Source organism: Myotis myotis, unplaced genomic scaffold (genome assembly GCF_014108235.1).
Source record: "Myotis myotis isolate mMyoMyo1 unplaced genomic scaffold, mMyoMyo1.p scaffold_m19_p_3, whole genome shotgun sequence".
In the NCBI taxonomy this organism is placed as follows: Eukaryota; Metazoa; Chordata; class Mammalia; order Chiroptera; family Vespertilionidae; genus Myotis; species Myotis myotis.
Genome location: NW_023416335.1, coordinates 207,635,367 through 207,657,544, shown reverse-complemented (window position 1 = coordinate 207,657,544; position 22,178 = coordinate 207,635,367). Strand labels below are relative to the sequence as shown.

Sequence of the window (22,178 nt, the reverse complement as noted above, 5' to 3'; positions counted from 1 at the left end):
GGCGCACACATACACACTCGGCCACGCGCGCACCGCCCGGCCCCACTCACGCCGCGCAGTTGTGCTCGGGCCGCATTGTCCGCAGCTCCCGCCCGCCGACCTCGTCCCGCGCCGCCGCTCCCTGCGCCCGGGCCCCGCACCGAGAGCCGCACCGGGATCCCGACGCGAAGGGGGCGCGCCCGGGTGGCAGCGCGGGCCTCGCACGGCCGGCCCCGCGCGGAACAGCAGGTAACAGCCGGCCGGGGGCCCCTGGCGGGCAGACGCGCGGGGCGAGGGTGGTGGCCGGCCCTGTCCGCCTCCCCGCGGGCGCCGGGCCCGGCCTGACCCCGGGTCATCCCTGCGCCGCTCCGGCCATGGCCGAGCTCCTGGCCTGCTTCTTCCCCGGGCCAGGCTGGGCCCGGCTCCAGCCCCGCCCGGCGCCCGCCCCTGGGCCCGTCGGGAGGGGCCGCGCGGTGCCCGGGCCGCCCTGACTCACCGCCGCGGGTCCCCGCCCCCAGGGCTGGCCGCCCCCTGGGCCCCCCGAGGGCGGATGTCTCCAGGCGGGACTTCCCGGGGCAGAACCTCCGGGAGGAGGAGGGGGAGGACCCGGCTGCCTCCAGCCGGCCCAGGGCAGTGCCCATGTTCTCGTGCCAGTCGGGCAGCGTCCAGGGACAGGCAGTTCTCGGCCTCCGCCTTTCCCAACTCGGAATAGGAGCAGCCCATTTGGCCGAGTTCTAAAAAGAGCCCAGACAAGTAGGGGGCGGGAGTGCGACCTGGAGCAGAGAAGCCGGGAGGCGTGTAAACATCCCTACGGTTCAGGGAGGGGGGCACCTGGAGCGGTCCAGGCCCCGGGGCGTGCCCCGCGTGGAAATGGCCCGCGGGAGAGATCCGAGATCTGCGTCAAGTCTGAACACGGGGCAGATCCTGTCCTGTAAGTTTGTGACGGGCATGGAGGAAGGTGGCGCTGAGAGAAGGATGTGGCTCAGCGCAGAAGCGGGGAGGGGTGTTTTAGCGGCGGTTTCTTCCCTGGCCCGGTGTGCTGGGGGCGTTGTCTACTCTCATATGCAAAAGACTGGAGCGTCGGGAGGCTCATCTCCGGTTTTGTTTCGGAGGAGGAGCCTTGACCTTTTTCCTCCGGTGAAAACTCAGTTGCACACTGTTCTGTGGTCCCAGCGTGCCACCGGCGCTCGGGAGGCTGCAGGCGCTGACAGTTTTCAGCCCGCCCCCCCCCCCCCATGTCCATATGAATATGTATATTCTCGCCGCCCGGCCTTCAGTATTGTGTAAACACATTGCTTTGTTTCTACCCCAGAGCGGAGGCCTCCACTCAGTGGGGCGGGAGTTAAGAGGAGGGGCTGTGGGCAGCTGGAGCTTCAGGTGGGGAGGGCAGTAGGGGAGGGAGTTACCATATAAGGAGTGGAACAGAGACCAGAACCCAGGCCCACTTCCTGCTTCGGCTCCTACCAGCAGCCCTTTGCCAAGCCCGGCTAGAACCAGAGGGAGACGCCAGGTAGATGTCCCACCGCGAAGACGCCAGGGAGGCCAGGACGTGAGGCTGCTTGCTTTTCAGAAGAGGACTTTGCAGAATCCGCCAGCTGGGCTGACCAGACCTTCTGGTTTCCGTAGCCTGAGTCGGGATGTGTCAGAGAGAACTAGTCATTTAAACCGCAGCCAGGAGTCTTGGAAGGGAGAGCAGGTGTCCAGGACCAGGCCCTCTCGAGGGGGCCGAGGTCGCCGGGGCTGTAACGGGCTGGCAGAGGCGGCTGTGGTAGGTGACACTCCACGTTGTAATCCGGGATTTTGATTTTGGGTTCCTGGAGCTTATTAGTCCTCCTCGGGTGGCAGGGCCACACGTGTTTCTTTGTTTTTTAAAGAGCTCACATTTGTTCTTTTTGTTGTTGTTGTTAATCCTCACCTGAGGATATTTTTCCATTGATTTTTAGCGAGAGTGGAAGGGAGAGAGACAGACACATCAATTGGTTGCCTTCGCACACGCTCCATCCAGGGCCGGAGCCTGCAAGCGAGGTACATGCCCTTGACCGGAATGGAACCCGGGACCCTCCAGTCCGCAGGCCGACGCCCTTTCCACTGAGCCAAGCCGGCCAGCGCAGAGCAGCACCTTTTGCCAGGCCTTTCTCCCGGGCCTCCCTTGCGTCATCAGTTCCAGAGCCTTGGTTCCCACACTGCTGCTCCACTGCCCGTTTTGTTAGTTTGTTAACAAATATCTGTTGTGTAACAACTTTATCTACAGCCTGTTCGGAACATATTTGAGGCTACAGAGACACTAGTTGGGGCCGCACACCACACTCCTGAACCGACCTGAACACTACACGGTGGGGTGGAAAGAGCCAGCCCTGTCACCCGTCAGATCTGAGCTCACAACCCGGCTCAGTCACTTAGGGCCTGGGTGGCTGTGGGCAAGTCACCCATCAGCTGTGTCCCAGGCCCCTCCGCTGCACGATGGCACTAATGACGTCTCCCTTGCTTGTAGGATCAGAAATGGGTTTGTAGGAGCCAGGTACCTAGGAGGCATTTACTGAGTGTTTTATCATCACCATGACGACGAGATGTCCTGATGGGGCGGCACAGTAACTAGCTGAGGGGACCCAGCGTACAGCCCCTGTTAGAGTGCAGGGGGCTGGGGCGGGAAAGGGTCTCTGGAGTCAGTTAGTCTGGGGCCCTGGCCCATGAGTAGAGCTACAGGAAAGAAAAGGAAAGCCTGTTCCCCCGGGAAACGGCGAGGATGGGAGTGGCCCCTGCTCTCAGGAGAGGCGTGCAGGGGAGCGGCTGGGCTGGGGGTCTGTGCAGGCCACAGTGATTGAGACGTTCCTGTAGCATCGCCTGTGCCTCTCGTGTGCCACATGCCAACGGCTGCGGAAGGACAGTTCTGGCTCTCACGGAGCTCAGTGACAGATAAACTGAAAATTAGCAAATCTGGTGGAAAGAGGCTGCCTGGCACCGAGAGAGCCCAGGGCAGGTGCGGGCTGCAGGGGGTGGGGAGGGCTGTCTCCCACATCGAAGGCTGTTTTGAAGGCGAAAATGCTTTGTCTCTCCTCTGCCAGGTAGGGTCTACCACAGCCCCAAGCCTCACCGGCCCTCCTTTCTCTCCCAAGACTCTCTTTAGGGGAAGGGTCCCCATCCCACCTCATCATGTCTCGTCGAAGCCAGCGCCTCACCCGCTACTCCCAGGGGGATGATGACGGTGGCAGCAGCAGTGGCGGGAGCTCAGTGGCGGGGAGCCAGAGCACCCTGTTTAAGGACAGTCCTTTCCGGTAGGGGATTGCCACCCCCCACCCCCAACCCCTACCCCTAACCCCCCACCTCCCACCCCGTGGATCGTGCTGCTGTGCAGAGCAGAGGGCTGGGCATCCCTGCACGGCCTCTCCCTGTTGTGACCTTCATGGGCAGAGATAAGACGCCCATGTCCAGGCCAGGGGACATCCACTCCTGTGAGGAGGCCAGGATGAGTACCACTTCCCCCTCCTGTAAGCCAGGCCACGGCCTCATGTTCAGAGAACAGGAAGTGGGGAGAGGCAGCTTCAAGAAAAAGCCAGGCCGGAAACCCCTGCTGCTGTGAGGGCAGGCCTCCGTCATGCCCCCTGGAACCGGCACTCGGACCTGCACTCTGTGTCTCACCGCGGGCAGGGCCTCAGAAAGGGCAGCCAAGCCCCGAGGAGGGGAGTGGTCCCAGGGCAGCAGGAAATGAGTGAGACAGGGGCCCTCCTCATCCTGCCCCCCTCGCAGACAGGAGCCCTCAGACAGCCCCTGCGGCCCCTGGAGGCAGGTCGGGCTTGTCTGGGTTTTCCGTGGGTTGTAGGAATTACTGATCATTAGAGGCGTGAGAAAAACCGCCGGGCTTTGAAGTTAGAGACCTAGATTTGAATCTTGACTCATCACCTTGACCATCTCCCTGCTGGTGAGATGGGGAGATAATGGGAGCCGAGGAGCTACCTGTGCTCTGCTCTGCGGGCCTGTAGCCTGGGGCTGTTAGTTGCCTAGCAACAAGGCCAACCCACTCACTGCAGGAGGGGCCCGGCTGCCTAGCCTCCTGCTGACCTGGCTCACCTTCCCCTTCCCTCCTGGCTGACGCCGCAGGACCGTGAAGAGGAAACCCAGCAGCACGAAGCGCCTCTCCCCCACGCCCCAGCTGGGCCCCTCGGACACACACACCTACTACAGCGAGTCCGTGGTCAGGGAGTCCTACTACGGCAGCCCCCGGGCCGCCTCCCTGGCCCGGAGCTCCGTCCTCGATGACCAGCTGCACAGTGGCGCCTACTGGAGTGAGTGGAACCCTCCTCCTGGGCTCTGCTTCCCGCTCCCTCACCCGGTTCCTGACCCCGCGGGGCCAGCGGGGGGCTCCCAGGCGTCAGCTCCCAGGTCCCTGCGGATGATAGAGGAGCCACGTGGCGGCTCCGAGCCCAGGAGACAGGGGCTGGGCCCAGCTCACCCTCCCGGGCGGGGCCAAGGACAGAGTCCACCAGGGAGTCCCCCGGGGCTCCCCAAGTCCCCTCCTCGGCATCTCTGCCCAGGAGAACCCCGCCTTCTTCCCTCCGCAGGTGAGGACCTGCCGGTGAGGAGGAGGAGAGGCACCGGGGACACCGAGAGCAGCAAAATCAACGGGCTGGTGGGGGCCAAGCTCTCTGAGGACTTCCCGGGGTCCTCCTCCGGCTACTCCTCTGAGGACGACTACGTAGGTAGGCGACACTCAGCCGGATTCCAGGACCGCCGCCCGGGCTCCCTGACAGCTCGAGGGAGCCTGGTGTCGGGCAGGCGCCCCCGCAGACCCTCTGGCGTCCCTCCTGTGCCTGTAGCGCCCTGAACCCCAGCCTGGGGTGTCCCCCAACACAATGGGCCGTCCCTGCCCCACTAGGCCTAGAGTCAAGGTCAACTCCATTGTCTGCTCACTTCCAGCAAGCGTTTCCCACGGCTGCACGCGAGGAGGTGCATGGCCCCTGGGTCTGGTCTGAACAGTGGTTGAGGGGAGGGGTGCAGGCAGGGAGCTCATGGGAAGACGCTTACTGGCCGACTGGGTGCCAGCCTGTGTGGCACTGGGATATGGAGAATGGTCCGGGGTCCCAGTGCACCGGCTGAAGGAGAAGACAGTGGCAGGCAGTGCCCGTCCCAGGCTCTCCTGAGAGGACAGACAGCCGCTCCCTCCCTGCAGGGTACTCACAGGCAGCCCAGCAGGGCTCCGGCTCACGGCTGAGGGGCGCGGTCTCGCGGGCAGGCTCTTTCTTCTGGACGGTGGTCACCTTCCCAGGTGGGTGCTGGCTGTTCCGTGCACGATTGTCTCCATTCCCTACAGCAGCCCCTTCTCACCCATCTCTCCTGGGTGTCCAGCCCACCCAGAGGGGCTGTAGGACCACTGGGGAAGCTCATTCTAGAATAATCACAGGGGCCAAGAGCCATGGGAACATCCTCGCAGTTGGAAGGGCAGTAGCGGCTGTGGCGCAGAGCGGAGGGCGGAGGGCGCTGGTGGAGTGGGTGGGGGGTGGGGGGGTTAGAGGGACTGGTGGCCAGCGACCAGGACAGAGGTGCCTGGCAGGGGTGTGGCGAGGCAGGGACCGCAGGGGGAGAAAGAGGGGTGCTCTGCAGCCACGACTGCAGGCCCTGCCCCTCGGGGTGGCACTTAGGCCTGATGGCCCCTCTTCCAGGCCGGCTCTTCGGACTCCTCTACTGGTGGGTCGGCACCACCTGGTACCGCCTGACGACGGCTGCCTCCCTCCTCGACGTCTTCGTTCTAACCAGGTGAGCGAGACCCCTCCTGGACGGTGAGTCAGAAAGTCCCAGGCTGAGTCTCAGGCCAGCCCGGCCCCTTCCTGCTGGTGGGGCCTTGGCTCTAGCTCCGGCCCCGTGGCGACCTGGACCCCAGGGTCCGCCTCAACTTCAGGAGCTGCCTGAGGCTGTGGGTTTGTGCTGGGATTTGGGATCCGGCAGTTAGCTGAGGAAGAGGATCGAGGCCAGAAGTCAGGGTCCCTCTGGCTGTATCCTGGTTGGAGGGGGGCCAGCTGTGCTGAGAAGAGGGCGAGGATGGATTCATGGCACCGAGAAAAGCGTTCCCATTTTTCTAAAAAGAAAACGTTGTTTAAGGAGTTCCATACTTTTTCCTATGTTTGCTTGCATAGGGGGCCTCTGTACATGAAAATTTTAGTTTTTTTAAAGACCCACTGCTTATTTTTAATAAGATCAGTGAGATCCACAGGGTCCTCATTGTCCCCATTACTTGAGCACTCGGAAACAATCTCAGGGACTCCCGGGGAGCGAGAGGCCCGAGCCTCTGACGTGTCCGCCTCCCCCGCCCGCCCCACCCGCCCCGGTCCAGGCGCTTCTCGTCCCTGAGGACGTTCCTGTGGTTCCTCTTGCTGCTGCTGCTCCTGACTGGCCTGACCTACGGTGAGCTGACCCGCCGCCCAGGGGACGGTAGGACAAGAGCTGCCCAATGGGGCTGCGGAGCCAGCGGTGCAGGGCACTGGGGCGGAGGCAGTGCTGAGCAGAGCTGAAAACTAGAGGGATGGGATCACCGGCCAGAAAGGGAAGGAGGCAGGACGAATGGGTCGGACCAAGCCTGGGCACCTGCGCCCAGGGCCCTAGGCCACACCTGTCTGGCTCTCCTGGGTCCTCTCTGAGCCTGGGCACCTGCGCCCGGGGCCCTTGGCCACACCTGTCTGGCTCTCCTGGGTCCTCCCTGAGCCTGGGCACCTGCACCCAGAGCCCTAGGCCACACCTGTCTGGCTCTCCTGGGTCCTCTCTGAGCCTGGGCACCTGTGTAGGCGGAAGCCCTTAGCATGTGCGCCTTCGTAACCAGCCAGGTAACCAGCCTCTCGCCTGTGTCCAGGTGCCTGGAATTTCTACCCCTACGGCCTGCACACGGTCCACCCCACCTTGGTTTCCTGGTGGGCAGCGAAGGGCAGCAGCCAGCAGCATGAGGTGTGGGAGCCCAGAGACGCCCCACATTCCCAGGTGAGTGCCTGAACGCGGCTCCCGCCGCCGCTGGTTTCCCTGCACGTGGACTGGCCCACCTGTACTTGGCACACAGCCGAGAGAGGTGCCGTCCTCGCTGGGGCGCCCTCATCCCCTGGGCACCCCTTTCTCCACCATTCGGAGTGGACGTATTGGGAGGCAGTCGGCTCAGATATGACCCAGAACTGCCCCACGGTCCCCACCGTCCTAAACACAGGAAACAGGAGGACAGGAATCAGACAAGTCGTCTTATCGCTGTGTTCCTTCCCACAGTCTCACAAGTACAGGGTGGGCAAAAGCAGGTTTACAGTTGTTCGTATGAAAATAACACAATACTTAATAAATAATACAAAAATAAACTCTGTGTTTCGTGTACTCACCACTGTAAACCTACTTTTGCCCCATCCTATATTTACTGAGCACTTCTATGAATAAGGTGGTATCTTGGTCAGTTGTCTATTAGCACAGATAATTGTCCCCTAAAATTCGTGCCTTCGAGTACAAGCGTTGGACTAGCTACGACTCTGTGGGCCCCCTGCCTGGCCCTTCTGGTCCGAGCACGGACAGGCTGGCCTTGGCTGGGCTCCACATGGCTGGTGGGTCAGCGGGCGGCTGGGCTCCCCGCGCTTTTGTTGTCCAGCAGGCTAGGCCGGTTGTGTTCTCACAGCAGCCGTGCAGGTTCCAGAAGAGCAGAATCAGGCCAGGCCCTTCGAGGTCTCGGCTGGAACTAGCGTCCTCCACATCCTGTTGGCCTCAGCAAACCCAGAGCCAGTCTAGATTCAAGCAGGAGACAGGCCCCCCTTCTCCATGGAGGCACCTGCCCGGCCACGCCCCACGGGTGCACCTGCGGCCCCGGGAGGACAGGGGCCACTCCTGCAACCTGCCAGGGGCAGAGGAGACAGGCCCAGGCTGCACCCTCAAAGAGCCTGCAGTCCGTGTGCCTGTGCGTGTGCATGTGTGTGTATGTGTGCGCGTGTGTGTATGTGCACGCGTGTGTGTGTGCGTGCGTGTATGTGTGTGTGTATGTGTGCGCACGCGCATATGTGTGTGCCCGCGGTTTTGCGTGCATGTGCGTGCACGTGTGCGTTTTGCGTGCGTGTGTGCATATGTGTGTGTGCGTGTGTGTGTGTCTGTGAAGTGCACCAATAACCAGCCGGTGTGTGCACAGGTCCTGAGGGCCACAATGAAAAATTAAAACTATTGCAGTTATTTAACTTTGGTTGTATCTTGCTGAGTTTACTTTGATGACATTCTGGCATTTATAAAACTTCCTTTTTTAATCATTAGTAAAGACATTAGATACAATTCAATTTCAGGACCACCTTTTTTTATAAAAGAAAAGAAAAGAAAAAGTTACATTTGCATAAAGACACTAATAAAAATAGTTGCCTTGTTTGGGAGGGGGTGGTGCGGGCACCGGGTGGAGGGGCAGAGGTTACGAGCGTGACTTTTTACTGTTTGTTTGCTTTTTGAGTCATACCAAAAAAGTGGAATTTTTAAAAATCAGACTTGACCTCTGTACCCAGTGGCCTTGCCGTTTGGTAGTTGACAGGCTGTGTGTTACGCTTTCTCTTGGCAAAGATTTTCGTGGTGAAGCCAACAAGGTTCTCAGAATTCATGGCACGCTATCAGATGCCACCCTCAGGTCCACATGATTTGTATGCTGTCTTCTCTGTGGGCGTCCAGTTCAAGAGGAAAAAGAAAGGCCTTTGAGATTAGTGGTCTTTTAGCCGTAGTTACCGACGGAAGAAGTGGGAGCCATTGACAGTCAGCTCAGCCTCTTTGCCCCTCGCTCTGGCACACGTGCACCGATAGGGAAGGGGGTGGGCTCACCCAGCCCCCTGTGGCCATCCGTTCGGACCCTCTCCTGGGAGGGCACTGTGTCCCGTCTCCTGTCCCACGTGCACCCCTCCTTGGGGATCAGACCCCTCAGCCGCCGTGTGTCCCGTACCCTGTGCTGCGCTGTCACCACGCCCACCGAACCCATTTAGCTGCTGCCACCTGTGGGGCAGTGTTCACAGGGTCTGAGGCTCCTTCCCGGTCCAGGAAGCACTGTGGCTGCAGGCCTCTCCCCTCTGTGCTTCTCCCCCGCCTGCAGGCTGAGCAGCGCATTCTGTCCCGGGTGCATTCCCTGGAGCGGCGCCTGGAAGCCCTTGCCGCCGAGTTTTCCTCCGCGTGGCAGAAGGAGGCCATGCGCCTGGAACGCCTGGAGCTGCGGCAGGGGGCTGCCGGCGAGGGCGGGGGCCGCGGCCTGAGCCAGGAGGACACGCTGGAGCTCCTGGAGGGGCTGGTGAGCCGCCGAGAGGCCGCCCTGAAGGAGGACTTCCGCAGGGACACCGCAGCCCGGATCCAGGTGCGGGGGGAGCTGTGGTCTCGGCTAGAGCTGAGTGCCGCCTGGGGGTGACACCGTGGGCGGAAGGGAGGGGGGGTGCGGGGGGGGGGGACCCTGCGCACCCTGACGTGCGAGAGGCAGTCTCAGTGTCCTCCTCTTTCACACGGACGCTCTCCTGTCTGCACCCACGCCCCTGCCCGCTGGGAGCACATGGATTACAGTGCCCGGCACCCCGTGGGTGTGCAGTGCTCCCAGGAAGCACTGTGGCAGAGGCTGGAGCTGAGGGTGCCATCAAATAGGCCTGGACTGGGTTGCATTCACACCACTTACTGGTGGTTAGGGGCCCTCTGAGCGCAGCTCCGTGAGACCCCGCCCTCCCGCTGTGCCCACAGGAAGAGCTGGTCTCCCTGAGGGCAGAGCACCAGCAGGACGCAGAAGACCTCTTCAAGAAGATAGTCCGGGCCTCCCAGGTGGGCTTGGGCACTGGGGCCACATGGGCCCTGACTCAACTCAACCTCCGTTCTAGGGCCGAGGGAGCACCTTGGCCGCCCGAAGGACTTGTGTAGACATGGGGTGGGGTGGGGGCGGGGGGTTGGGGGAGTCCCCTGACTTCTGCTTGAACTGAACCCACCTGGGCTGGAATGCTCCCCAGGGACACACTGTGAGCTGCTGGGACAGGAGGGGTACAGTCAAGTGGCCGTGGTGTTGGGTCTGGCGTGCTGAGTGAGTGAGTGAGTGTATGAATGCTTAAGGGCACCAGATCCGGTGAGACCCGCACAAGGACCTTGACCCGGAGGCCAGTTTGACATTTGCTGGAGCAGATGGGAGACCCTGGGGCAGGGAAGTGGTTAGGCAAAGACACCCCAAAGGGAACAGATCCCGAAAGGCAATTGCTCTGAGCCTGACATGGCGCGTTTCTCCCTTGTGCCTGCAACAGGAGTCTGAGGACCGACTCCAGCAGCTGAAGTCCGAGTGGCACAGGTAATGGGCTGCCGTCTGGCCTAGGCCTGCCCCTCCCCCTGCCCGCTGCCTCCCACCCAGGCAGGTCTGGGGAGCAGCGCCCCAGAGCCAGTTCTGACTGTTTTAAGCAGAGAGAGGGATGGCTGAAAGCCAGGTCAGGACCTTGTGCTGAGGCCTGTGCTTGAGGGCAGTGGAGGCTGGGGTGGGCACGGCAAGAGACTGGGATTCGTGGGTTCACGTAGACACACCATCTTCTCTGCACACCCTCACACGCTGCCTCCCCTGCCCTGGACATCTGCTCTTGGCGGGGAGAGCGGCAGAGGCCGAGTGAAGGATGGATCTGGGCTCAGGAATGAGCTCCCTGGGTCAGGCCAACCTGGCGCTGTGCTCACAGCCAGGATCTCCCCGAGCAGCCTTGCGTCGCCTGTGTGCATGGGCGCGCCTCCCATCAGGAGCCAGTGAGGGGTCCTCTTGTTCTCCCCGCATCCAAGGCTCACTCCCCTCTCTCTGGGACTAGGATGACCCAGGAGTCCTTCCGGGAGAACTCCATGAAGGAGCTGGGGCGGCTGGAGGGCCAGCTGGCAGGCCTGCGCCAGGAGCTGGCAGCCCTGGCCCTGAAGCAGAGCTCGGTGGCGGACCAAGTGGGCCTCCTGCCGCAGCAGCTCCAGGCCGTGCGGGATGACGTGAGTCCGAGCCGTCCAGGTCCCCTGCTGAGCACCCGCCCTCTGAGACCATCTGTCCTTGGCGTCTGTAGGGGACAGTTTCCTGCCCCTGCAGCCTTAGTCCCACGGGGCCTGGCCCTGGACTTGACACAGATGTTGTCTTCCTGTATTGGGAGACAGGGAGGGGTCATTCATAACTCTCTCATCTGTGTGGCCCGAGCAGGCACATGCTGGCCCTCCCCTCCCAGGCCTGCACCCCTTCCCTGCCTCTCTCCCCAGCCAGGCTCTGCCCTGCCGGCCTCCACAGTGAGACCTCTTTCCGGTCCCCAGGTGGAGTCCCAGTTCCCTGCCTGGGTCAGTCAGTTCCTTGTCCAAGGTGGGGGGGCCCGTTCGGGGCTCCTTCAGCGCGAGGAGATGCAGGCTCGGCTGCAGGAGCTGGAGGGCAAGATCCTCAGCCACGTGGCCGAGATGCAGGGCAAGTCGACGAGGGAGGCGGTGGCCAGCGTGGGGCTGAGGCTGCAGAAGGAAGGCGTGATCGGGGTGACAGAGGAGGTGAGAAATTATGCCCTGGGACCCAGCGTGGTGCAAGCACAGAAGGGCCCGGCAGGGGAGGTCCGAGGGTGGCCGTCTGCCTCCCGTCACCCCTGCTCTGGTGCCTGTTCTAGGAGGTGCACCGCATCGTAAACCAGGCCCTGAAGCGCTACAGTGAGGACCGCATCGGGATGGTGGACTACGCGCTGGAGTCCGGAGGTGCGTGCGCCGCTCTCCTTCCGCAGCCGAGCCCTGGTCCCCGCACTGGCCGCTGGCATCTGCCGGAGCAGCCGTGTGCGAGGCAAGCAGGGCTCATCAGACGTCACCCAACCCCGAACTCACCACAAAGGCCTGCGACGTGCCGGCGCCATCCTTGGCTGGGATGAGGCTGTTTATAGCTGCCCTGTGGTCTGGGCTGGGTGTGCAGGCTGGGCCTGGGCATCTGCCCTCCGTCCTCAGAGAGGACACGGGCAATAGTGGTCCCCCCTCGGGCGGCCTTAGCCCTTTAAGCGGGTCCTTCTGGCTGCTGAGCTGGTTGTCTGGTCTCCCTCCCCTGCTCCCCAGGCCCCAGGCCCCCACACTCCTTTCTTTCCTGGGTCAGGGGCCAGTGTGATCAGCACCCGATGTTCCGAGACCTATGAGACCAAGACGGCCCTCCTCAGCCTCTTCGGCATCCCCCTGTGGTACCACTCCCAGTCGCCCCGCGTCATCCTCCAGGTAGGCACCAGGCGGCGACAGCAGTGTCCTGAGCAGTCGCCTCTGCAGCTGGGGCGGCTCTGTCCCCAGCCCTGCCCTGACCCGGCTCTTCCCTTCCAGCCAGATGTGCACCCAGGCAACTGCTGGGCCTTCCAGGGGCCCCAGGGCTTTGCCGTGGTCCGCCTCTCTGCGCGCATCCGCCCCACTGCTGTCACCTTAGAGCATGTGCCCAAGTCCTTGTCACCCAATAGCACCATCTCCAGTGCCCCCAAGGACTTTGCTGTCTTTGTGAGTATCTATCCCCCCTGTGCGGGCCCGAGGCGAGCTGCAGGGGGGCCTGGGGGTCTTACTGAGGATAAAGTTGGGGGTCATTCTTTGGCTGGGGACGGGGAGCAGATCTGGAAGAGATGGGGCCAGGGTGGGAAATGGGACTTCGATCCCAGTTGTCTCAGGCTACGGAGGGAAAAACAGGCCCAAGGAATGAAGCGATTTGTCTGTCACAGACCCCACAGCGGCCTGTTTCCGGTGCTCAGGTCCCCTGCAGCCCACCAGGGGGGAGGGGACGGTGGGCACGGAGAGAGGCACTCTCGGTGGCCGGGCGCGTGTCCAGGAGCAGCTCTTGCCTCATCCTGTGCTCTTCCCAGGGGTTTGATGAAGACCTGCAGCAGGAGGGGACGCCTCTTGGCCAGTTCACCTACAACCAGGACGGGGAGCCCATCCAGACATTCTATTTTCAGGTACAGGATTGTGTTGTGCCAGCAGAGGTGGCACACTCACTTCCCTGCCCACTACCCTGTGCCAGGCCCCGGGTTCAGACAGGAAATCACAGCGCCTGCCCTCTTGCAGCCCGAGGCATGGAACAGAGACAGCTGTGTTAGCAACTTCCCAGAAGGGCAGAGCCCCAGCTCCCCCAGGAGGCTGATTCCTTGGGGCTGCGGGGGCCCAGGAACCTGCAGCCTCCCCCAGGGGTGGAGCGGAGTACACTAGCGTGAGGTTGGGATGTGAGGCGAAGGGCCAGTGGCAGGAAGAGAGCCTGGACACCAGGCCAAAGAGTCTCAGCCCTCGGAGTGGGGGTGGAAGGGGGTGGGCAGTGCTGTTTTAGGCAGAGAAGTGACAGTATGATGTGCAGTATAATATCACTGTGGCCGTGTACATGGTGAGTCCACGGGGACAAGCCTGGAGACAGGGAGAGTCGGGAAGTGGTTGTAGGAAAGCAAGCCAGAGTTGATGATCGGTGTTCACCCGGAGGATGGAGAGGTGGCGGACACAATAGGGAAGGGGAAGGTGGGGAGGGCAGCCAAGAGGCTAATGCAGACGGGGGCAGGCACCTGTCCGGCGGTCCCGTGGAGCTGTCACCGGGCCTGACGGAGACTGGGCTGTGAGCTCCAGGCGATAACAAAGCCATGGAGTAGCCGGGGTTTCTCAGGGTGTGTGTAGACTGTGCCTGTAGGAGCAGGTGGAGGACAGGAGGCTGGAGGGGGAGAGGAAGGGCAGGAGGCACTGTGCTGGGCATCGAAAGCTGCCTCAAAAACTGGCTTTTAGAGCATAGAAGACAGAGGCCTGATGGCAACTTGAGAAAGAAAAGAAATTCTGCTTCGTTCAAAGAAAAGGGATTCTTTCCCAACATCAGCACAGCCGCAAACTCCACGAGGGCAGTGCCGCCGTCACCAGGCGCTCCTGTGGGTTGTCGGTTGGGATGAATGGGCCGGTGCTCAGCCACAGGCCTTTCTTCCGTGGCCCCGGGGGTGGCCCCGGTGGGAGGCCTCTGGAGCCCCTTGGCCCACCAGCTGGACACTCCTGCAGGGTCTGAAGACAGGAGCTGGGAAGTCCAGGTCTCAGAGGCCCCAGGGCAGGGGGCCTGGCCCGAGGGGTGGCACCTCCCGCCTGCCTGCTGCCAGTGAGGGCTGAGGGCTCCGACACTCGTAACCTCTTTCTTCTCCACCCAGGAACCCAAAATGGCCACATACCAGGTGGTGGAGCTGCGGATCCTGACTAACTGGGGCCACCCTGAGTACACCTGCATCTACCGCTTCAGGGTGCATGGGGAGCCCGCCCACTAGGCGCCCCGCACTGCTGCCAGCCAGCGGGGAGGCCCGCCACACCCCCTTCTCCGGGTGTTGGGGAGCAGCACCCCTGCGCTTCCCCACATGCTTGATCAGCGCACTGACTTCCAGGAGCAGGAGCCCTTGCCCAGTGGACACAGATGTGCCGGGCTTTCCCAGCAGCGGCAGCCCCAGGGCCCAGCTGGCTCCAACCTTTCCATCCTTCGTTCTCACGCCGGGCGCCAGGGTCTGCCTCCCCTCCTGGGAGGCTGTACATATGTAGCATATCATGTGGGACTGAGAGGCAGGGGAGGTGACGCGTGGACACGTCCAGCAGCCGTGGGCAAGACCTGACTGACTGCCCCTTGCCCACGGCGGAGGGGCTGGCACCCAGGAAGCTCTGTTGGGAGGTGTGTGGTGTGTGATGCACATGCCAAAGCCACAGGGGCACAAGCTAGGGCTCGGGGCAGGGAATTGAGGCCCCATGGGAGGAGGGTGCCCGCAGTTCCGGTTGGGACGGGCTGCAGGCAGGCAGCTCCTGGGAGCGGGTGGCTGGGCTCTTGCCGAAGCCAGTTCCATCGACCCAGGGGAGCTTGGCCCACAGGGTCCTCCAAGGGCTTCTATACACTGTGCTTGTCCTGGCGTGAGGTGGGCCGTGGGGCTTTTTGTACCCTAGGTCAGCTCCTGGGATCCTCGGAGGGGCCCCTCTGCTGCGGACACTAGTTGTTTCTGCTCGTCTGATGCGGGAGTGGGGCCTGCCTGTCCCTAGCACGTTTGCCACATCCCCCAGGGTGCGTCGGGGGCCAGCTGAAAGGGTGCAGGCAGAGGACGCCCTGGCTCCCCTGGTGGCCCAGTGATGACAGGGTGATATTCAGGGTGTCATGGTGGGAGGACTGTGTGACTTGTGCCCCATCTCAATCCGGCCCCTGGGTCAGGGGCCCTCACCCTCAGCACCCCCTCAGGGCTCTTCCAGCTCTTGCTCAGTCGCTTCCTTTCTGGCTTTTTTCTATGGGGGGTGGGGGTGAGGGGAGGGCAGGGGTGGGAGGCAGGGTTTTTCGCCTCAGCTGGCCCTGCTGTTATTATGTAAACACTTTTCAAGGTCATTTTTTTAACTGAAAAGCTAAGAGCTTGATTCCTAGCCCCGTTCTGTGGGGTGCTGGGTGATTTCAGTTCCGTGTAACCCGGATGCCAAGAGGGGCTGCCATGCAGGCAGGCGCCCTCCCGAGGGCCGAGCCTCACGGGGCGGGGCGGGGCTGAAGGCCAGGCCCCAGGCCACCCTGTGCTCCTCCGGCGCTGGCCCGCACACCTCTGCCCAGCTCTTCTGTCACAAATGCTGCGCCACTGGGCTCTTTTCTTATCTCCAGATTCTAATTTATACCTATGCAGAGTAAATTATGCCCAGGACTCATGGAATACCTGTTTTTTGTTTGTGTTTTGGGGGGAGAATACATGGTTTTTATCTGGCCATTGCACAGGGAATCTTCTTTTGGGAAAACGAGAATGAATTCTTGGCCAAAACAATGCTTCAAAGACTTACTCCTGAGTTAGAAACCCAGGCCTCTCAGCTAAAACCCAGCTGTGGTGGGAGGTGCGGCCTAAGCAGGCCCTGCCCCAGTGATTCTGGGCTCAAGGATGGGCAGGAGAAAGTGGGGTGGCTTTATTAGCCGACCCTGACATCATATGAAGCATCTTCTAGAGCCACATGAGTAGAAGGTAGCAAGTTACCTGCTTAACTAATGACCACATCTGCCTTCAGGGCTGCGTCCTTCTCCACAGGAGTTAGACATCTGCCCCCGAGTCTGGGCTGGGCTGGGACACGGAAGTGGGTGCCCTGAGAGCCAGAAGCTGCCGGCTCAGGTCCTGGCCCTTCCCCTAAACACTCCCCAGTCAGTGTCTCTAACGAGCTGCTCAGAGGGCCAGGGGCGGTCCCCCACTGCACCCTCCAACACGCCTCGTCTGACCATGACACCTGGCCCAGGGCCAGTCCCCATCACAGCTGAGAAAATAAAGGCAGGAACAGGTCAGTAGGAGGGGCTGGGGTCAAGTGCCACAGAGGGTGCCCGGTGGAGTGCAAATCCAGCCCAGAGGTTCTGCGCCAGTTCAGATCCCCTCAGCTTAGGGTCCCAGGAAAGAGCTAGTCCTACACAAGACTCGTCCCCCACTGACTGCTCACTTCTCTCCCGGTTCCACTCAACACCTGCTCTGCAACTAGCACCATTTTTCAACAAAGGAGACAGCCCTGAGCAGTACCGAGTCCCTGGAACTTACCACAGTCACAGGGCTTGGGGCCTCTGCTCTCGCCCTCGGACCAGGCACATACCCTCTGCCTGTCTGCACACGTTCAAATCCTACTGGCCCCTCACGGCACAACTCACACCATCTTCCCTGTGGTACGCCCCTTGGCCCCAAGCCAACGTGCACTCCCCGCCCACGTCACAGTCCTGCTGCCCGTGCTGTGCCGGGGCCAGTCCGCAGAACAGCGGTGTGACGGAGTTAAGATGCCACCGCCCCTACCACACACACAGAAGGGTCAGGGTTTGCCACTGAGATGATCCGATTAACAACTTTATTCTTCATCAACTACAAAAGGGCTGGTGTTCTGTTCCAAATGGAGCTGGTAGGCTGAGACCCACAGGGAACTCGGGTCGTCCCCGTGGAGGACAGTGAAACGCTGCACTCGGTCTGCCCTGCTAGCAGGTGTGGCCCGGTGGCCACACGGATCCGAACCAGCCTCCCGAGCATCTGAGGACAGAGGCCAGGTGGCGGCCACGGCTTCCTAACATCCAGTGGTTATGCTCACAGAGGCCGAAAAGTTCCAACAAAACCACGTCTACCATGGCCACGCCCAGGGAAATACCAGTTCCACAGCACCCGCAAGGGGACAGAGCAGGGCGCTCAACACTGGAGCCCTCTGATTACCAAGGATTCCGTGGGCAGCAGCCCTGCAAGCAGAATGAGCCAAAAAGCAAGAGGGAAACCGCCAGGAGACAAAGGAACAGGAGGGGCCAAAGGACACAGCTGAGCGGGAATGGCTGGGCCAAGGGCCAGGGTGGGAAGACCCCGCCTGCTGGTGGCACTGCGCCTCTGAGCTTGTGTCCCCACCTAGAACAATGGCGCCAACGCCACCTCCCTCAGACTATGAAGTGAGGGAGACACCTGGCACAGCCCCAGCCACACCAGACATGTCCATGCCACCTCTCTCAAGCCTGTCCCCCAGCTCGGGGCCTCTGCTATGGCCTTGGGGACCAGCGTGGGTACACGCAGCGTGCTGGGCACATGGGGCCTCACATACATCCTCAATAAATTCTGACCCCCCGGAGGCATTCACCTCTTGCTGGGGAGGAGGCAACTGAAGTCCAGAGAAGTCTGGCAACTTGTCCTGTGTCAGAGCTGGTGGGAGAGCGTGGGTGGTGAGGCCACGCCTGCCTCCCAGAATCTGGGCTGCCCTCCCTGCCCTGCTCTCTAAGACTGGGGCTGGGGCAGGCAGGGCACCAGTGTTCTCAGTGGCAGCTCCTCCACCTGTCAACGTGGACAAGCTTTCATGTTGTGTGCTGGTCTGGTCAGTCTGTGGCCATGGGCCAGTGGTAACTAGAAACAGCTGGGAGAGGGGAGTGAAGGACCAGCAGTCTGGGAGCAGGACAGGAGAGGGGTTGGGGACAAGAGGGAGGCAAGGCTGAGGAAGGACCCAGCCAGCTGGGTGTCTGTCCCGGCCAGGACACATCTCTGCCTGTTAGTGCACCCTCAACTGAGGGCTCCAGTCCCAGCTCAGCCAGGCTGGTTCAGGGCCCACGCTGCCTTCTGGGCCCCGCCCCCGCCCCAGGCAGTTCTTCCGGGCTTCCTGCTCCGCGGGGCCTGCACCTGCCTCCCCCTATCCCAACCGGGGCTTCCAAACCTGGGGCTCAGGCCATTCCCTGTTGTGCCCCTGCAGCAGCCACGCTGGGGTGATGTGGTGGAGCTGTGGTGGGAAGGAGGGGTTCCCCTCCCAGCCTGGCTCGGAGGAACACCCCACACCCCGCCAAAAGGAGGCGCTAGTGAGCAGGACCCTGAGCAGGCGACACCGGCTAGGTCATCAGGGCCCCAAGACCCAGTAAGGTTCAAGGTCCAGGCAGAAGGCAGCCTGGGAGGCTCAGCAGGTGGCAGAGGAGCTGCCTTGAGCAGCAGGCAAACAGGCTTGTCCCGGGAAGGAAAGCCACCAGCTGTCTTTGGGTCAGTGGCACGGGCTGGAGGGAAGGGCAGGGAGGGCCCGACAACCCAATCGCCTCTCCCCTCCACCATCTACAGGTTACAATGTAAGAGCTTCTGGCATTCCTGTTCGGGGGTTTAAGGAGAAAGAGGGAGGGAAGAGAGGGAGGGAAAAGAGGGAGCCAGCACTGCTGACCCTGCCAGAAGCCCCGAGTCCCAGGAGGAGGCTCCTGAGACGGAGCAGCAGCACTTATACCTGCAGCCCCCGCCCCAAGGTCGGCTCCAGAGAGGGCTCCGGGCACAGAGCAGCACTGGGAGGGAGGCCCTTCAGCTCCCGACAGCCCCTAAAGGTTCTCACAGACACACACATGGACGGACAGCTCCTGGAGGCCGGGGCCAGCCATGGAGGAGGAAAGGAAGAGAAGAAAGACTGCCAGGGCCCTGAGTGGCCATGCACACACCCACACACGCACACACACGCACGCACGCGAGAGAGAGAAAATAAAAAGAATAAAAACTAAGGGCCCAGATGTACAAAGACTGAGTGAGGAAGAAGGCGGGCAAGAGGGCGGGAGATGGTAGTGCTCCAGAAGTCTGCCGTCGTCCTCGGCTATAAATTAGAGCCCCGGGAACCAGGGCTGGGGAATGATGAGGCTCCGGCCGTGGCCTGGGGAGGGTGGTGGCTGCTCTGGCCCATCGGATGGAGCGTGGCCAGAGCACGATCCCTTGGGTAGGAAGGAGAAAGTCAGCAGCCGCTGGCAGGAGTCAGGCAGGCCCCCTGGTTCTTCACCTTGTGACGCTGGCCCCCTCGTCGCCGGCCCCCACTGCTGGGCTTGAGCTGAAAGAGAAAGGAGGAGCTTGAGAAGCAGCGGCCAGGGGGGCAGGGGAGGGGAGCAGAGGAGCAGAGGAGCAGGGGCAGCAGATGAAGGGCAGGCAGTGTGGTCCCAGCCTCGCCTGAGCACGGCTCTGCTGGTCAGATGGAGCAAGGGCCTGCTCTGCCGGCCTGCGGGGCAGGTGGGTCACGTGGCCAGGGTATGTGCTCGGAGGAGCACAAAGGAAGTAGGAACCAAGCTTTGCCACCACTGATGGTGGGAAGGGAAAGGGAATGACGGAGCCAGAGGAAAGCGATGGGGAGAACAGAAAGAACAGGTGCAGCAAAAGGTTCCTTCTCCAGAGGCGGGTCGGCTGGAGAAAGGCTCTGAGAGGAACCTGGGACAGAGCTGGCAGGGGTGCTGAGTGACAGCCACAGTGACACAGGGCCAAGGCCACCGGCCCCTCAGGAGGGGTCACGTTGGGGGAGGGGGCACAGGAGAGCCTCTACGGCAGATTTTCAAACCTTTTGGACCTTGGCACACTCACCCCCACACACAAACGCTATTTATTCTTACTGGCAACGGGAAACTGAAATGTGGCAAACTCTCAAATGCTCATCAGGACCAATTAAACTGCTTCTATGTAGGCCGCACCTCCAAGTTTGAAAAACAGTGCCTTCAGAGGCAACTGCGCATGCTCAGAAAGCACCTGTGCCGGGGCTCTCACACGTCACCCCTACTGACTCTGTGACAGCCACACCCCATCGCCCTGCCGGCACCCGCCCGAGGTGGTCAGGGGTCCAGGACGGCTGCGAGGCATGCTCACCGTTGGCTGGAGACTGCTGGATGCAGCTGACTGTGCAGCCCCCAGAGAGCCCGCTTCATCTCCAGGGGGAGGCACCCCTACGGCCGGCCCTCCAGGGGGGCCCCCATCTTCTCGTTTGGTCAGGGGGCCTTTTTTCGTTGACTGCATTTTAATCTGCTGAGGCTTGGAGTTCATTGGGGAGTTGTTGGTGGTTTGGAGGAGCTGCAGGAGCCAAGGGGTGAGGATGAGGCTGGAGCAGCAGGCAGAGCCATCAGCTCAGCGGCCGGCTCCCCCGCCCTCAGGGACTGCTCACTCCCAGCCTGGCTGGTCCTGGGAGCGCCCAGGTGTCCTCTCCCCATCCAGAGCTCCATCCTGTCCCTGCTCTGGCTGTTCTTCCCACAACCAGGGATCCTCAGCCCCTCCCACTCAGCCCAGCTCCCAGAGGGGGCCCTGCCTGCCGGAGCCTGGTGAGCTGAACGCCAGGCTCCCAGATGGGGCCCTGTCTGCCGGAGCCTGGTGAGCTGAACGCCAGGCTCCCAGACGGGGCCCTGCCTGCCGGAGCCTGGTGAGCTGAACTCCAGGCTCCCAGGCGGGCTAAGACTCCTCAGAGCATCAACTGCATCTCCAGCCTGAGGACCTTGCGGCCCTCGGAACCAGAGTCTGGGGCAGGTTTTAACTTCAGGCCCCAGCAGTGACTATCCCAGCAGCCGAAACATCGGACGTGTGGCTATCACCCAGGAGGAATGCCCTGGTCCAGCTCTCCCGAGGCAGGGACTGGCCTTGGCCCAGCCGGTCAGGAGGTCCCGCAAGGCCTCTCCAGAAGCACCTGCTGTGCTTGCGGGCCAGTGACCCTGGTGTCTGCTGGGGGCAGGGGAGATCTGCCCGGCCATACCTTGGTGATGGTGCCCACGGCCTTGGTGCGGCCTTCCCGGAACACCAGCCGCTGGTCTATGTGCAGGTACTCGGGGGTCTTGATAAAGCGGAAGTGCACCGTGGCCTTGTCCCCAGTGCGTAGACAGTCCTTGTCCATGCTCAGAATGGTGGCCGTCTGCCTGATGCTCCCACAGTGCACTGCCAAGGGAGCCAGGTCAGATACCTCGCGCCACCATTAGCCTCAGGGCAGGCAAGGCAGAGTGAAAGCATGAAATATGCTTGAGCTGCGCAGGCTAAACCTGGGGAGGCCTAGGGGAGCCGAGTGAATGGAGGCTGCACTGAGATCTGATCGTGCCTCGAACTCACCTACCTTTTCCTCCTGTTAGACCTCACCTGTCCCTGGGACCATGGTCCTTATTCCTGAATTCAGGGCACTATGTTTGCATGTGTCTCTCTAACCTGCTGGCTTCCCGAGGGCAGGGCCCTTGCCTACCTGGCCTTTGTCCCCAGCACCTGGCAACACCTGGTCTCAGCGTGTCATTCAGCAGACACTGAGTAGGCACACAGCCGGCACTCGGTTTGTTTGCAGGATTGATAAATGCTACAGCTCGTGGGCGGAAAAGGGAGCATCACTAAGCAGGAAGGAGACCTCTTGGATGGAGCTGAAACTTGTGGGTTCAGGTCACTGGAGCACTTTGTAGAGAGCTAGAGTGGGGGGCTCCTGGGCTGGCAGCCCCGTTAGACACCTACCCATGGCCTGGTAGCGTGGGCTAATCGTGGTGGGGTGGTGGAGGACGAGGATCTCGGCCTCAAATTCCCAGGATGCTTGGGGATTCAAACGCGGGGAAACCATCACCATTCCCTTCCGGATGGATGAGCGCTTAATCTGAAATAAAGAGGATCCCCAGACTCAGGCACAATGTGCCTTGGGGCTGCAGCTCCTGGTTCCCAAGGACTAGCCGACCTTCTGGGAATGAGGACCGCCCCACTCAGCCTTGCCCTCACTGCACCGGACCACGGGCCTTCCAGGCAGGTCTTAGCGCTCTGGGGAAGCGAAACACTGCTACTCAGGGTCATGCAGGAGCGGCATTTCAGCTGGGCCGTCAAGGACGGGTAAGAGCTAAGTGGGTGATGAGGGCAAAGGCAGGAGCAATGGTGGGAGGAACAGGGCGAGTATGACATGACTGCTGGGGGGATAGAGACAGCCTCATCTTGCTGGCTAACTTGGTTGGCGGAGAAGGTAGGTGATCCTAGAGCTGGCACTCACCCCTTCCTGGGGAAGGAGGTGGAATGGGAAGAGGAGTTGGCATGGACCCCAATGGCCCTCAGCACAGCAGGGAGATG

General features: G+C 61.7%; 2 protein-coding genes across 10 annotated transcripts in view; one reads left to right on the top strand and one right to left on the bottom strand.

Annotated features, from left to right (window-relative positions):
- SUN2 (Sad1 and UNC84 domain containing 2) lies at positions 1-15,575 on the top strand. Of its 4 annotated transcripts, none has more exons than XM_036296644.1 (18): positions 1-228; positions 3,093-3,251; positions 4,075-4,259; positions 4,536-4,673; positions 5,144-5,239; positions 5,634-5,727; positions 6,302-6,372; positions 6,815-6,939; positions 9,038-9,292; positions 9,664-9,741; positions 10,209-10,252; positions 10,749-10,914; positions 11,224-11,445; positions 11,559-11,643; positions 12,026-12,141; positions 12,241-12,408; positions 12,765-12,857; positions 14,067-15,575. In XM_036296644.1, the coding sequence occupies exons 2-18, from the start codon at positions 3,130-3,132 to the stop codon at positions 14,178-14,180; spliced, it is 2,172 nt and encodes a 723-aa protein (XP_036152537.1). In that variant the 5' UTR covers positions 1-228; positions 3,093-3,129; the 3' UTR covers positions 14,181-15,575. The 4 variants fall into 4 exon arrangements, with proteins under 4 accessions (XP_036152537.1, XP_036152540.1, XP_036152539.1 ...); XM_036296646.1 differs by lacking the exon at positions 1-228 and adding an exon at positions 617-910; XM_036296645.1 differs by lacking the exon at positions 1-228 and adding an exon at positions 1,402-1,747.
- GTPBP1 (GTP binding protein 1) overlaps positions 15,220-22,178 on the bottom strand; it is a 28,432-nt gene continuing 21,473 nt past the window's right edge. For all 6 annotated transcript variants that reach the window (XM_036296649.1, XM_036296650.1, XM_036296648.1 and 3 more), the window contains 4 exons: positions 21,585-21,720; positions 20,854-21,032; positions 19,983-20,183; positions 15,220-19,182 (listed from right to left, as the gene is read on the bottom strand). In XM_036296649.1, the coding sequence (XP_036152542.1) occupies positions 19,090-19,182; positions 19,983-20,183; positions 20,854-21,032; positions 21,585-21,720 (609 nt within the window). In that variant the 3' untranslated portion in view covers positions 15,220-19,089. The remainder of the gene's footprint in view (positions 19,183-19,982; positions 20,184-20,853; positions 21,033-21,584; positions 21,721-22,178) is intronic.